Here is a 15,844-nt window from a genome sequence, read left to right as displayed (position 1 = left end):
TTCCCTTTGGTCTCCATATGTGCTCTAACATAAATCTTACAAAACTAAAACTACAAAGTAAACATATTGTCCCAAAACATAAATAACCTCTTACGCATCCATATACCGTATTTTCCGGCGTATAAGTCGACTGGGCGTATAAGACGACCCCCAACTTTTCCAGTTAAAATATAGAGTTTGAGCGAGAGGGGGGGGGGAGAGAAAACTTGATGAGTAATATGCCAAACCACATGTGTAAAGGAATAAAATAGAATACCCGTATTTTCTGGCGTATAAGACGACTGGGCATATAAGACCACCCCCGACTTTTGAGAAGATTTTCAGGGTTTAGAAAGTCGTCTTGTACACTGGAAAATATGGTACATATATATTGTCCCCCTTCTCTTCTTCAGGAGATCTTCCTCCTCTCCGCCACTTCAGGCCTCCGGGGGGGGAGAGAGGAGCTATCCCTACATGGACTTCGGTCGCCCACTCCACCTCCCTTGACCATCTTTACCCTTAATTTCTACACCCAAACATATATTGTAACTTTACAAATACTTATATACTATCTCTACAACGAACTTGTAACTCTTGTTGCTTCATCCAGCTTCCCTTTCTCCTGTAGATCTTCTTTATTGATGATTCCATGCTCCCTTAATTTCTCCATTGCCTCCTCCTTTGTTTCAACTCTGTAAAATCTTCCACTGTAAGAAAATCTCAAAAAACCTGGATATCCCCAGCTGTAGTTACTGTTATTTTTCTTCAATATTTGACAAACCTGGTGCATCTCTCTCCTCCATTGTAAAGTCTCATTGCATCAATCTGGAAAAACTTGTATCTGATGCCCCCCAAACATTATAGACGACATGTTTCACAATTTACGCATCAATTGCTCTTTTTTTGAGTATGACCAGAGTCACACCACAATATCTCTTGGCAATTTTCTTCCCAACCTTTTCCGGCCAATTCTATGTATTGCATCAATATCATATCTTGTAAAGGGGACATCTGGGAGGATCAAGGTAGCCCAATCCAGTACTGCTTGAATCAATTTTGCTTCATTTTCTTCACTTTTCTCCGGGTATCCACGTATACGTAAATTTGATCAGCGCTGACGATCACATATCTCAATCCAATACTTTTTCACTTGATGCATCATAGTTGTCTGGCTTTTTAACATCTTATCATGTTCTCTCATCTGAGTCTTCACTTCTGTGATATTTCGTGTCATATCCTGACTTTGTTTCGCCAGATCTGTTATTCTTACATCCATATTATCCATTTTATCTTTTATTTGCTTCAAATCCTCCTTTATATTTGTCTTCATTTCTTTTATATTTATCTTCATTTCTCTTAACTCTTGTAAGAGAATATCAAGTTTATCTGGTTGAGTCAGTGACTTCTCAGGCGATTTTTGCCTCACATCCATTTCTAAGGCTTTTTCCACTCGAATCAGACGTAAATCTGAAGGTCTAAGGCCTGCTTTGGGTCTTTGCCAAACACTTTGGCTGTGTTTTGACATCCAACCACCAAAAATAGCTTTTGACCTTCTAAGAATTTATACACAGTCTATAGTCCATACACGTCACTTCCTCCCTTTATCTGGTCCTTATCAACTTATCTCTGTGAAAACAACATGATGAAAATAAATAAATCCAAAGTCAGCAACTATCTTTATTACACATGCCTAATCAAGGCTCTGTCTTAAAGGTATTTAATATTTTCACTTTCTCCAGATCTCAACACTTCAACTGAAAGGAGGGAATAATGGGCCTTCACACTATACACTTATAAATCAGCTATTATATTTTCAGCTCCTTTAAACTCTCTCCAAATTCTTTCTCCTATCAGTCTTCAATCATAGAGCCCCTCCTCTCCCCATCAGCCTTCAAAAACCTCTCAAGTCTCTTAGCCAAATTCAAAGCTTCTCTGGAAGAATGTCCAAATCCAAATCAAATACAATCCAAACTTCAGGAGGAAAGCAAGGGAAGTAACTCACGTTTCATCATCTCTTAAATTTTCATAGTGTTTAATTGGGTGTTATATTTCTTAATCAATTCTCTGCAATGGTCCGGAGGAGGCAGAAATTCAGCTTCCGTCATCCATCCAAGCTAGCTCCGCCCACAGAGCAAATGTATTCTTATTGCCTGGAGCAAATCACATTAAACCATCAGAGGGCCAACTGTATATTTAGGAAACCAGAACTTAATTTAAACTGTCACTGGCTTGTACTATCCCTAGTATCGTTTACATAATCTCTCCCTTTCCTTCCCTTGTTTTCCAGATGTCACTAGGCAAAAACTCTAGACTAGTGCTTTTGCTTTGTCACTTGGGAATAAAATATATCTTAAAAAATCTCAGAATCATTAGCCAGTGCTTCCCAGTCAGTTAAGGAGGAGTACATCTGTTAAGTATTTTGAACAAGGAAAAACTTATAGCAGTACCAGCTTCCAATGTTTAACCAGCCAACTGCCCAGAGAGCTGAGATGGCCATTTGTGATCATGCATTTAGGAGGATAAGGGTGATGATGGAAGTACAAAATAATATTAGACAGAGTAACTTTATATCAGAATACATCAGTTTTCTTTTCTTTTTTAAAGTTTTATTAATTTTTAAAAATTACAGTCTTTAGTGCTTAGTAAACAACATGTTGTCTGGGTTCAATTATTTAGCATTAATCTTTTCAATATAAATCTGTTCAATACTACACAATCCAGTATTTTTTCCCAAATCCTCCTTTCTTCATATTTTTTTTCATTTTCCCTTCATTACCATTACAATTTTTGGTACTGTTAACGTATACAAAGTTAGATATAAGCATCTTCATCATATTTTACTAATATCATACAAATAACAATAATATCAATTCATAAATCAATGTCAATTCATTAATCAATATCCTGTTTTTCGTGCTCTTGTTAAAGTTTGATTTCCCATCAGTATTTGAAATATCTTTTATCAGTTATGATTTTTCTCACTATTAATTACACGTTTCCTGTCTATCTTCTGCTTCTAGGGTCAATATAGCAAAATTACTTTTCGGACTCCTTTCTATCTTGGCGGTGCTCCCACAGCCTATTGGCTTGTAAAGTCAGTAGGAATCAATCATGGCTTCCAAGGGTGTGTTCAATTATTCATTATTAATGGCAAGCCCATTGACATGAGGCCCTGGCCTCTGGGAAGAAGCCTTAGTGGGGCAGATGTTGGTAAGTTTAACGTAGTTACCATTAAGTCATTTATCTCATCCATAAAACCCAACTTATCCAGTCTAATAATGATATTGCATTGACCTTGTTCTATATTATAGGTTTGTTTTAATTTATTTATTTGTTAGATTTAGGTTCCACCTTTCCTCCAACAGTAATAAGTAGTATATATATAATTTCTTCCTTCACTATTTCCCACAACAATCCTGTGACGTAGACTGGCCCAAAAGGGGTGGAGGCCAGGAAAAACTGTTTACCAGTTGCTGTTCTAGCCTTGTGGAATGGACTACCCAGAGAAATTAAGACTTGCTCTATCCTGTTTAAAATTCTGGAACCTGCCAGAGTTTTCTACAGAGTTGGTTGAAGACTTTATTGTTGTCCTTAATTTATTTCACTTTGAATTACTTAGATGGATTGATTAATATTATTTTATTTGAACTTTTAATTAATTTTTCATTACTTTATGAATATTATAATTTATCATATTTTTGTAACATTGATTGGTTATTGGTCATTTTAATTTAATTTGCTTATATTTACCATAGATAATTTTATTGATTATTTTGTAAATGACTGTGTTTTACAAGTAGAATGAATAAATATGTCAGTCAATCAATCAATATCACATATTGAGCTTCTATAGTTGTAGATAGACTAATCTGAATATCCCAGTACTTATTCAACACTTTAACTACTACACTATAACTTTCTTAAGTTAGATCCCAATATAACAACATTTAAAGTAGTTTAATAGGATAATTTAGTGAATCAACTCTAAATGTGACTGAATCTAGATCTAACCCAGAATAATGACCTTGGAGTAATGAGTTTTCTTAGAAATATAATTCTCTGTACTGTTTGTTTATTTGTTTAGGTACAAATAGTCCAAGTTTAATGATCATTCATTCAGCAACTGTTCAACATCATGACTGCACTGAATGAATGGTGGTTATGGTCCTTGAAGTTAAGGCTGATGCAGCATCCTTGCAGTCACATCATCAAAATCCAGGCACTTGGCAGCCTGCCCACATTTAAGATTGCAGGGTACCCTTCAAGTCTCTCAAACACCTACAGTATCTTTCTCCCATCTCTGACCTTTTAGCATTCCTTCCCTCTGATGCCCTTGCCACCTCGCCCTCCATCATTCCTGCCACCTCCATTGCTCTGCATGTCATGGCCTTCACAAAGCATCCCCAGGCTGGACTTGCTTCACAAGCAGTGGGAAGACAGCACTGTCCACTCATTCAGCAACTATTTGAGATTACAGCACTGAATGAGAGGGACTTATGATAAGTCCTCACAGTTGCAGCTGCTGTACATCCCCATGATCATGTGATTGTGATTCAGGCACTTGGCAACGGGCTCACAGTTACGACATTGCAGCATCCTGCAGTCATGTGATTACACTGCTGGCTTCTGAAAGCAAAGTTAATGGGGAAGTTGGCAGGAAGTCACAAATGGTGATCACATGATCACACAAGGCTGGGACTACAAAGATTTTGCCTAACAATAGCAACTGGGGTTGCCAGAACTGCCGTCATAGGTTTATGTGGTCACATGACATTGTGTTTTACAAATGCATCACTTAGTAAAGGAGTTCCTAGTTCCAATTACCCTTAGCTGGGACTGTCTGTATAAAGTCATATGCAAGCCAGGTTCCTTTGTTCACTCCCATCATGCCTTCTTTCCATGGGCTATGTAGAACAATCAGCTTGTAACTGCTCTCAAACCGGGTAGGGAAGGAATGTACCAAATTTCCATGCGGAGGGAGTGAAAAAAATGGGAGGTCCTATCAGATGATAATGCCTTATATATGGGATCTAGAGGAAGTTAAGCCTATTAAATCAGCCTGGGCAGGCAAATAAATATAGGAGAAGCTGGCCCCTCAGAAAACCTGGTCCAGAGCCATCTAATGTCTTACAAGTAACAAGCAATCTTGAATCACAGTTACTTGCAAATCCATCTAAGCCATTGAATTTGTGTAGAAATTATAGATGACATTCTAGGAACAATCTAAAGGATTGTCCCTGTCCCTGTGGTGTACCAATGATAGAAATAGATACAAAGTCAATTTTCAGGTCTAGTATAACTTAGAGAAGAGGTCATCCTTTTTTCTTTTTATAACATCTATCAAAAGAGGGCAGTAACTGCAATCAACCACATTCAGAGTTGTTGAACTCTCCCCTGGATAGAAATACCAGGTACCTGTGGGATATTAAAAAAGCTAATAAATTGACCTAGAAAGCAGGCACTGAAGAAAATAAGGTCTTGGGGAAGCCTACTGTGCAATTTCACGATAGAGTGAGAAGCTATAGAATACTACAAGACTTGAAACTTACAAGAAATTCTCTCTGATCTGCACTGCTTGTTGGCTGCCTTTACCACACAGCTTATCAAAACCCACCATATTAAAATCCTAGTAGTATATTCATGTAAAATGCAACATTTAAAAGAGAAGATGTTTGTTTAGGTTAATTTGTGATGTTGAGTTGAATGTTAAGCATCAAACTGTAACCAGATTAATAACAAGGACAACCCAAATTTTAGAAACTTAACATTTTCAAATCTGTGGTTCTGTTCCTTCTACCCAACTGTGAAACTACTTCCCACTTCATAGGAAATGTTTAGGGCTGTGTAGGTTATTTTTCAAATGCAAGCAGTTTTTAGTTCCCTTTTCCCAACTGTCCTTGTATGTAGGATATCTTTGGTAAATCTATGCTTTATGTTGCCTTGTTTTGAATATGAAAAGGATAACACTGATTGAATGAACAGACGGGAGCAGAAGTGATCCAGTCGATAACATCTACTTCAGAATGTCTTTGATTGGATGAATGGGTTTTTATTCCTGAGGCTTGAGAACTCCATTTGATGTTTCCTTTTCAACATATGATCAAGGCTATATTTCATTTTATAGGATTTGTTGCTTTGTGGCATTTATATCAAGTTGGCTCATCAATCTTTTGTGGAAAGGTGTCTTGGTTTTCATAAGTAAAAAAAGTCAAGGTATTTTATTTGCAATGCTATACTGTACATTCTTACACAAAGTAAGACATACTGAATTTACTTGGACTTACTTCCAAATAAACATATTAAATGTAAGGTGTTTTGGAGGCACGTGGTATGGATGTTAGACTCAGTTAATCCACAGTACCAGTAGTTCCTGCTGTTTTCTGTGGAATCTGTGAATTATAGGAAATTCCCCTGGTTTCTGATGAATCCATTGTTTGATTTTCTCATTTGGATTCGGGATTACAGTAGGTAGTTCTACTTTATTTTCTTGTTCATTGTCCCATCTGTCTGACAGGGTTTTTTTCCTCTGTTCTATTTGGTACATGCCCATCTTTGCACCTTATTTTGTACTTTTTTGCACCTTTTTTTTTTAAAAAAAGAGTTCCATTTGATGTACTTGACCACTAAATCATTTCAACAGATCTAGTGTTTTAAGACATCCTGTCTCTAGATATTTGGGAATCACTATCTTCTCATATCCAACCAATAATTTTAGAACCTAGAAAATTCTGGGATCAGGGCATTGTTCAAGAGAGTCCACATTTTGGGTGGAGTTTATGAAATCAAATTTTCACAGGAATCTTCCCTGTATATGGTGCCTGTATATCTTCTGGTTGTGAAGATTTAAAAGAGAGGAACATAATATTCTTTATAGAACATAAGAGCTTAGCATGCAGTTTCTTGTTCAGTTGGTAGATTGATAGATTGTGAATCATACAAATATTGTGGCTTGTATAGTATGCTTGTTGAATATTCATTAGCCAGAAAATGAATATAGCACTCATATTTACATTCTGAACTGGAGGGTTTCTGGCAAAAACCACTGATGAGGGGTAGTATTAGAAAAAAAATTTTTTTAATTATTTCCTACATGGCGACCTTATGGGATATCAGTGCAAGGGTGCCATCCCGTATTTTCAGCTGATTCATTTTGGAATCGTTTGAAGGCAATATTGCTAAGACTATCCTTCCTTAGGAGGAAAATAGTGCCAAATTCTACTCTGTGCCTTGATAAAAGCTGTTGTTGTAATCTTGTAATGCTGTCCCTGCCATCTAAGAAAGAATCAGTGAATTCTGTCATTGATTAGATTTAAAGTTACTAAGAATTCCCAGGGTGACAAACTGAAATCCTGTATAATAGGATTGTAGTCTTTGTTCAGCGACCACTTATTCAACAACCACTCAAAGTTACAACAACATCGAATGAGGGAACTTACAACTCATGGTTGTGGCTGTTGCAGCATCCCCATGATCATGTGATTGCAAATTGGACAAACCATGGAAACTTGTTTGTAATTATGACAGTCATAGCATCCCACAACAACGTTATTCACATTTACAACCTCCACTGCCACCTTCTGACACACAATGCCAAAGGGGAACCTGGCAGGAGGTTGCAAATGGCAGAAATGTGATTTCAAGCTGCTGTGGCTGTGATTTATCTAACAAAGCAACCGGAACTGCCAAAATTGCTACTGTAAATCAGCATTTCATTTTACGATCATGTTGCTTAGTGATGGAGTTCCCAGTCCCAATTACCATCATTAAGTAAGGACTGCCTGCATAGAATTCCTTGGTTTTGTGTCTGTATATGTGTGTGTGTGTTATGTGTTGGCTAGAGAATTACTCCTCTAAGAAATTCAACTCAGATTTAGGTAAGATCTGATTTGGAGATCACATATTAGGGAGTATGAACTTGATTGCTGTTATGTGTGGATGCAGACAATTCCTTAGGTCTGGGGTCCCCAACCCCTGGGCCTTGGCTGCTACTGGGTCATGGCCCATTTGGAACTGGGCTGTGTGAGTGGCGGGCCAGTGCATGCGGACGCAGTTAAACTTGCAAGAGCAATAGGCCATCGCAGTTCAACTTGCATGAGCGATGGGCAGGTTCCCCTCTCGCCCCCACTGGACCCCCAAGCCATAAAGGTTGGGGACTATTGCCTTAGGTAATCAGAAATATAGAGTTCCTCTTTGTCTAGCTGATACAATAGAGAAATAGTCCCCTTCTCTTCCCATTGCAAAGAGCGTCATGTCTTCTCAGTGTTTTTTTAATTTTTGACTGATTGATTGACTCATTGACAAGCATATTCTTATGCTCCTGGCATACCAACCTTGATGTATGCCCATGTCTAGTGCCTGAGTGCATAAAAGATACCCTTTCCTGGTTCGGTTAACACTGGGTTAACTGACTGAATAACTCTTGACTGCTCTTTGTATTTAATTCCTTTTTGTGTTATGTTTTAACTGTTTTAATTGTTTTTATAATTGGTCACCACCCAGAATCACTGGTTTAAAATGGGCCACTATACAAATTGAATGAATGAATGAATGCTGAAAATTAATGACAACATCAGGTAAAATAATAAAACAAGGACAATCAAGGAGCATAAACTAAAGTTCACAAACATCCATTATAGAGATAAAGTGCTAAGAAGAAAGGGATGATAGCTTCTCAAAACAGTTTATAGGCTTCTCTTGAAGTTGGCCATCAAGAGCGAGGTCCAGCCACACCTCAGTGGGGAGAGAATTTCACAATAATTGGCAAATATATATTATTCTAAATCAAAATGGCTCTAAATTACACCTGTTCTTCCTGTGCTTATTTAACAGCCTGTTCTGTCCCATTTCTTCATTAAATGGAGAACTTTTTCTCTCTTTCAAACGCATATTTAGGGAAAAATCTATTAAAGAATTATAAATGTGTTTTTCTCTCAGAGTATATATTTGTATAATTTTTTTTGTTAATATGATTCTGAGCCAATAGCTACATCATAGCATTTCTGATATATATTATTTCAGGAAACAGATCAGTTGTATAAATATTTGGAAGGGCTATGAACAACTGGAAAATCTGTCATTCAATCTCTTGATGGCCTTTATTTCATTAAAGTAGCTCTCACCCATTGTTTAGGGATAATGGGAGAGATATTGCTGCGGGTTACTTGGTCACTTCTTTTTGTTGGGTGCACAAATTTAAAAAAACACATATTAGGGAGAAAAATTAATTTTACTCTATCATTTGCTATGCCAAATGTAGTCAGGATTCTGTAATGCCCACAAGACAAATCAATAATACTGTAAATGTTATGTGTCGTTGAGTTAGTATTGACTTCTGGCATCTACCTGATCAAAACCCTGTAGTTTCATTTTGGAAGTGATTTGCCGTTGTCTCCATCTTAGGGCTGAGGGACAGTGAGTGGCCAAAGGTCTACCAGCCAGCTTTGTGCCTGTGGCAAGATTAGAGCTCACAATCTCTCAACTCTACTGGCTCTCATAATTGTGAGATCACTGTGTTGAATGTAGAGTATTCCAGAGAACTGTTTGGCAAAGCCTGCTAATGTAAGTGAAGCAGTGCATTAAAGTAGCTTCTAAAACATGCAGCTAATCCCAGTTTATTATTTGTGTGCTTACACCTGCAAAATGCCAGCAGGAATTGCACAGTGAAGTGTTTGGTATATGCACTCACAGAGACTCCAAGACAATTTTCAATGCAGATCCATAGGCATTTCAAAGGAGTGTCCTGCTGAATGTTTTGCAGGGCATTGGAAATCTAATAATTCATCAGTGGATATAAAGTAAACTTGAAATGTCTGCATGATTTTTTCCACAATCAATTTCTTCAACTTCTTCCTCCAAGTATAGTAAAAGATTAGGTTTGCTATGCTAGACATGGTCTCTTGAGTGTACACATTAAGCCACATTATCCTGTATTACACTAACTCTTTAATGTCTGAAATGGTGACATTTAAATGCACTTCAGAACTGAGAGAGAGTCAAATCTGCCAGCATCGACAATTGCCACTTTCCCATTAGATAACAAGATAATGACTATGCTGATTATAGAAGATGTTCTATGCATTTACTTAATTTACTCAATTTGTAAAGCTGGCCACCTGTAGGTAACTCTGGGCAACTAACTACTAGCAGGAAAACAACCACAGGAATAGAAATAGAAAGAACACATATAAACGCCTATATTGCAGGAATCTCAACATACTTCACATAGATTAACACATATTGATGCTTATGCAGTACCTTGGTCCATTGCTAGAGGGAAAGGGCAGATCTTCAGGGCTTTCTAAAGGCCATAAGAATAAGTGTCATGCAGGAAAGGGGATGCTGTTCCACAGGTAGATGCACTGTTTATTATAGCAGGGGCCATGTGACTTGCAGGAACATCTATCTCCAATGGTTTCTGCTTGTCCCACTAGATCTGGCAGATTGGGCATGTTTAGGGTCCCCAGAGTGAAGCAGTGTCATCTAATGAGTCTGAGGAAACATTTTCTTCTCTCTCATGACACTTTCATTATGGAACAGTTCATTTCAGAGATATTTATTTATTTATTTTATTTTATTATTATTCGAATTTATATCCCGCCCTTCTCCTTGCGGACATATGGATGGACATGACCCTGTTAGCCTTCTGGAAGATTATGAAGACCTGGCTTCTCTTCCTTCCCCAGACACTGGGACCAGGATGTTAATAGAGCATTGGCACGAGCACAGGCAATATGTTGGTACAGATATTTTTATAGGGAATATGACATAATTTTTCCTTTTATTTGGATAATTGTATTTTTAAACAATTCTTAGTTCACCACCCAGAGTACTATAAGATGGACAGCCATGTGAATTTGCTCAATAAGTAATAAACAAAATCATACTAATCCCATCTGATCTTTTGGAGTGCACAGGTATAATTAGAGATAGGAGGTTGGAGCTTTGTAGATTACAACAACTTGAAATATACCGATAACCATACTATACTTTGGCAATATGGATTATCTGCCATGCAGATAGAATATTTAACAAGTTGCATTGCTGCTAATAAGTTGAGATCCTGCTGCTTAGCACCTCTTAGTGTAGGTTCTATCAAACATAGAAAAAATAAGACAACTGAAGTTAAATGGCACTTAATCTGAAGATTGGAGTAGGCTGTCTAAAAGAACAAGAAAGAAGTTAATGAAGAGTATAAAATCTGGCAAGCAGTCATTTGTAGAAAAATGTTGCAATTATTGCTTCATTGCTATCATTTTGTGAAACCTTTTGCAGCCTGGAATTTAGTCTCTTAATTGGTTTAAGTGTTACCTGGAAGGCGACACATTTATATGTCTACTCTGATGTTTGTATAGGGAACAAGAAATTATAATGGAAAACAAAAAGCTTTATTGAACTCTTGAGATAGTGCACACTTGTCCATTCAATCAACAGAAAGTGGCACTTATCACATATAACCTGACTTACTTGAATGATAAGTCACTGCTTTATGCTTTTTCCCTGCTTTAGGTGAATGTAGTAGTGGGATTTGTGATGAAGCTTCTTGCATTAATGGTGGTACCTGCACGGCCAGCAAAGCAGATCAATACATCTGCCTTTGCCCACTTGGATTTAAAGGCCGCCACTGTGAAGAAGGTGAGCAGATATCTATGTCATCTAGAAATAGAGTTGTACTCTAGAATTTCTACAGGGCACCTGATTCAGGAAGACACACATTTTAATTCATACTTACAGAATTTCTGTTACATATCAGTGATTCTGTGGCTTCCACAAATAATATCCTATTGCTGAATTGGATACTGGTTCAAAGGATCCTTAGAACCCTACGATTCTAAATGAGAGTGAAGAAAACGTTTCTGCCTACGATTCTAAATGAGAGTGAAGTCCAACTGTTTCTGCCAAAATCTTCTCCTGGCTCTGAAGAAGCAGAGGATGGGTGTGGGGAAGAATGGAAGGCCAAATTTTGCTCTAGCTTATTTGAGATTTGTCAGACAGCCCAAGACTATGTTTTAGCAACACGTGTGAAGTTCTCTAGTGGATTCTTTGTTCCTTCTCCATTATTGTAAACTTCATTCCAGGAATGAAAACAAATATATGTGTCCCAGGATAACGTTGCAGGATTCAATCTGGATCAGTTACCAGAGGTTTGGTCTTCTGAGCTTTTGGACTCGTGCTGGAACCCACATTCTGGTGAGAGAGAAGTTCTCTGAGGATGGGTTCCAGCATGAGTCTGAAAGCTCAGAAGACTAAACCTCTGGTAATCGACCCAGATTGGATCCTGCAACTTCCTTCCATCTTGTTTCTGTCAGCTCCTCCTATTGTGGTTAGATAGTGACAAAAGCCATATCAATTATAGTGATCACAAGGTAGGGAAGTCCTGGTTTCATTCATAACCGTGCACAGTATCTTTTTTGTTGTACATTACTTTATAGTAAAGGCAATGAATACATAAAATAATCTTCTGAAATATTTGACTAGCTTGATCATGGACTTACACAACTGCTGTTTCCTGTTAAAATGCCATAGATATTTAAACATTTTATCACTGTAGCATAGACATTTGGAGCAAACCAATGTTACATCAAAATGATAACCTGTGCGATGATATCATAAGGCAAATTTATTTATTTATTTATTTATTATTTATCTTGTTGATACATATCTGCATCCCAAACTATGAGGCACATACCTAATATTTCTTCACTTCTCTTCCACCACAGCAAGTGCCCATGTCCTAACAATTAATTAGTAGTTTTCTGTGAATAAATCAAGCTACAAAGGGTTCTTTTTTAATAACTAGATTTGAGACTGACAGCTAAGGCAGTAAATGAAGAGGTTGCTAAGTGAAACAACCACTGTGCTTAAGATCTTACTTCAGCTTTTCCTTTGCTTTACCAACCGTGGATGTGAGGATTAATTGTAAAGCTACTTGTAAAAATTTGGCACAAAAGTCTTCACTGTGATTGGTTGCTAAACAAGGCAGTCACTAAGTTTGTTGTTTGTTGTTAAACATCCATAATGTATTTTACATGATATAGTCTCTAGTACTAATTTCTGCAATGAAATGTTAATTTTTTTTACCATAAAGAGATGGAAGTTATAAATGGTAATTTTAAGGATTAATATGCTTTTATTTGCTTGGGTCTTTCAGTTTTCACCCTCACCATACCTCAGTTCAATGAAACATTGAAATCTTTTGCTGTTACTCCCTGGCCATTAGAACCAGTCAGCTATCTTTCTTTCATGGAATTTGAGATCATATTTCGTCCAGATGTGGCAAATGGTGTCCTGTTGTACAGTTACGATACAGGCAGCAAAGACTTCCTGTCCATTTGCATTGTGGACAGCTATGTGGAATTCAGGTTTGACTGCGGCTCAGGAACTGCTATTATCAGGTAAACATATTTTTTTTAAAGTATTTATCCATGGCATTCTTTATTTCAATTCTTTCCCATAAGGATCATCCAAAACAGTAGGTAATTAAAGTGAGAAATTTGCAATTTGATGAAAACCAAAACCAAATGTTACTAAGGTTGACATATTATGAATCAAGTTTTCATAATTTGTTTCATAAATGATTAATAGTTTTGTGGCACCCTTAATGGCTTATGGAGTGATCTGCAATCTAAATAATTTTCCGTGATCATAGAATTAAACATGGCTAGTCAGAAAAGAAAAAGAATCATACTGATTTCAGTGGGATTCACACACAGGAAAATGGCATGAATAGTAACCTAATTAATGAAAGCAGAAAGCATCCAGCAATTAGGACTTGCGTTATAAGCAGGATATAACATGCATGTTTTTTCCTATTAGTCAAGGTCTGTATTACATATTGATCCAGTGTGATGATTACCCTAATATCTATTGATTTACCCAGGATAATTAAACTCTTCACTGTTCTTACAAACATGAGGGAAAGGGCATGAGTAGATAATTTGGAAAAGAGGCAGCAAAGAAATTTTTGGGTTTATTGTTTTCTCAGCATTTTAAAAAGGTATTTATACTTGGAGAAATGTTAAGAGTTCATCAGTGATAAAAAGGAAAGCATGAAAGGTATTTAAAATTTAAATTTATGTATTGTTAGAATTGACATGACATTTCTGCCTCTTCTATAAAAAATTACTAAATTTAACATGTCTGGGGGGGATTCAATTTACATCTATCTATTATATATTGGCTGTTTTTCTCTTCACAGATTAGTGACAGTTTATAAGGATTACCTTCATACTTTTCACATTCCTCCTGTGGGATGCCTCACACATCAATTGCGAATATCAGTCCTTTCTCAATGCCTTTCATAATTAGAATTGTGCAGTGATTGGATATCCTTAGAGAATATCACATAGATAAAAAGCCCTGATACTGATTTAAATAAAACAAGTAATTTAAAATAGCTGTCACAATCCACCCATTTTAAGAGATCCTTCATAGCAGAGCTATTTTACTCTTTCCATGTTCTTTGCCTTAGTTTTTAAGTGGTGTATAATTTAGTTAAGGATGGATGAAATTTATTTTACTTTCATCAAGTTAGTATTTTTTTTTGAGGTACAAGTTTATTTCACTTTGTTTTCTGGAGTCCACATAGGTAAACCTTCTGTGTAAATCAGGGATGGGGAAACGATGGTCCTTTTATGACTTGTGGACTTAAACTCCCATGGCTGGGACTTCAACTTCAACATGGCTGGCTCAAGAATTCTGGGAGTTGAAGTCCACAAGTCATAAAAGGGCCATTGTTTCCCACCCCGGTCTAAATAAAAAAATCTATTTTTTTTAATGTATGCATTTTTTGCACTCGCTTTCCCCTAATATAGATTTTTTCCATTATTCTTCCTACCTAAGCAATAATATTTGCAATTTTCCCTTATTATTCCCCTTATGCATTTATAATTAGATAATGCATTGTAAAGTTTAAAAAAGAAAAAAAAATCAATGGATAATTGCATTCTGATGTATATATTCACTTGGAAACTTCAGGTTTGATCAGGTTTCATATTAAAATTAGGATGAAATCAATTTAATCTCCATGTCTCATGGTGTATGCTTATTTCATGACTCATATGAAGCTCTCCAGCTACTCTATTTCCTCTGGAACTTTGGCTGATCTCTGGCAGATTGATAGTTGGTTTATTATACTTCTTTTATTAAAATAATTTACTTTAGTATTTTGATCAATTATTAAAATAATTGACAATTGCAGAGCCTCTTAAACTCTAAAACTCATGGCTAGAAACGAATCATAATAGTATAATATAGATCTATTTGAGCATCTGAAATTTCTATTTTAAAACAAGCAGTTCTCTCAATCCTAAAACTAATCTCAAGCTGTGATGGTTAAGTAACAACTCTTGTGCTGTACTCTACAATGAAGCAATTTCAGCTTCTCGTTGTTGGAACTTCCAAACTGCAATCCAATTCTAGTACACAATTGACCCATAATTTCAGAAGTTTTTTTTATTGCAAGCAAAACAATTTATTTTATTTATTCATTTGTATTTATAAAGCTGCCCATCTCACAAAATTTGGGTGGCATACACTATAAAAACAACCATAAAATAAATATTCTAAAATTAAAAACATCCAGTTTTAATATTAACATCCCTTGTTAGTTTTGCATATGAAGCCTTGGCCTCACCTAAGAGTGGGACTGTGGGCATCGTAACTATGAAATTGGCAAATGGTATAAAGTCATTGGATAGTGATGCATATTTCTGCTCTCCAATATATTGATCCTAATCATGTCCTTGGTGGGGCTTGTAACATCATCTTTGTGAAGCCAGGTAGCAGAATATTCAGAATGAATTCTAGAAAGTCCTTTCCTTGATCTGAATAATTGGGTTTGGATAGGGTCCAGGTAAAGAGCACCAGG

The 15,844-nt window shown here is 36.6% G+C and overlaps 1 protein-coding gene across 1 annotated transcript in view; it reads left to right on the top strand.

Annotated features, from left to right (window-relative positions):
• The window catches only part of EGFLAM (EGF like, fibronectin type III and laminin G domains), a gene marked incomplete at its 5' end in the record, with an annotated part of 47,073 nt that overhangs the window by 17,101 nt on the left and 14,128 nt on the right, over positions 1–15,844 (top strand). The window contains 3 exons of the mRNA XM_015816893.1: positions 3,000–3,189; positions 11,485–11,610; positions 13,127–13,370. Of these exons, the coding sequence (XP_015672379.1) occupies positions 3,000–3,189; positions 11,485–11,610; positions 13,127–13,370 (560 nt within the window). The remainder of the gene's footprint in view (positions 1–2,999; positions 3,190–11,484; positions 11,611–13,126; positions 13,371–15,844) is intronic.

Source organism: Protobothrops mucrosquamatus, unplaced genomic scaffold, assembly GCF_001527695.2.
Source record: "Protobothrops mucrosquamatus isolate PMUCROS unplaced genomic scaffold, P.Mucros_1.0 scaffold_122, whole genome shotgun sequence".
NCBI lineage: Eukaryota > Metazoa > Chordata > Lepidosauria > Squamata > Viperidae > Protobothrops > Protobothrops mucrosquamatus.
Note: the sequence above shows the minus strand (reverse complement) of the source record. Positions and strands in the feature narration are given on the sequence as shown.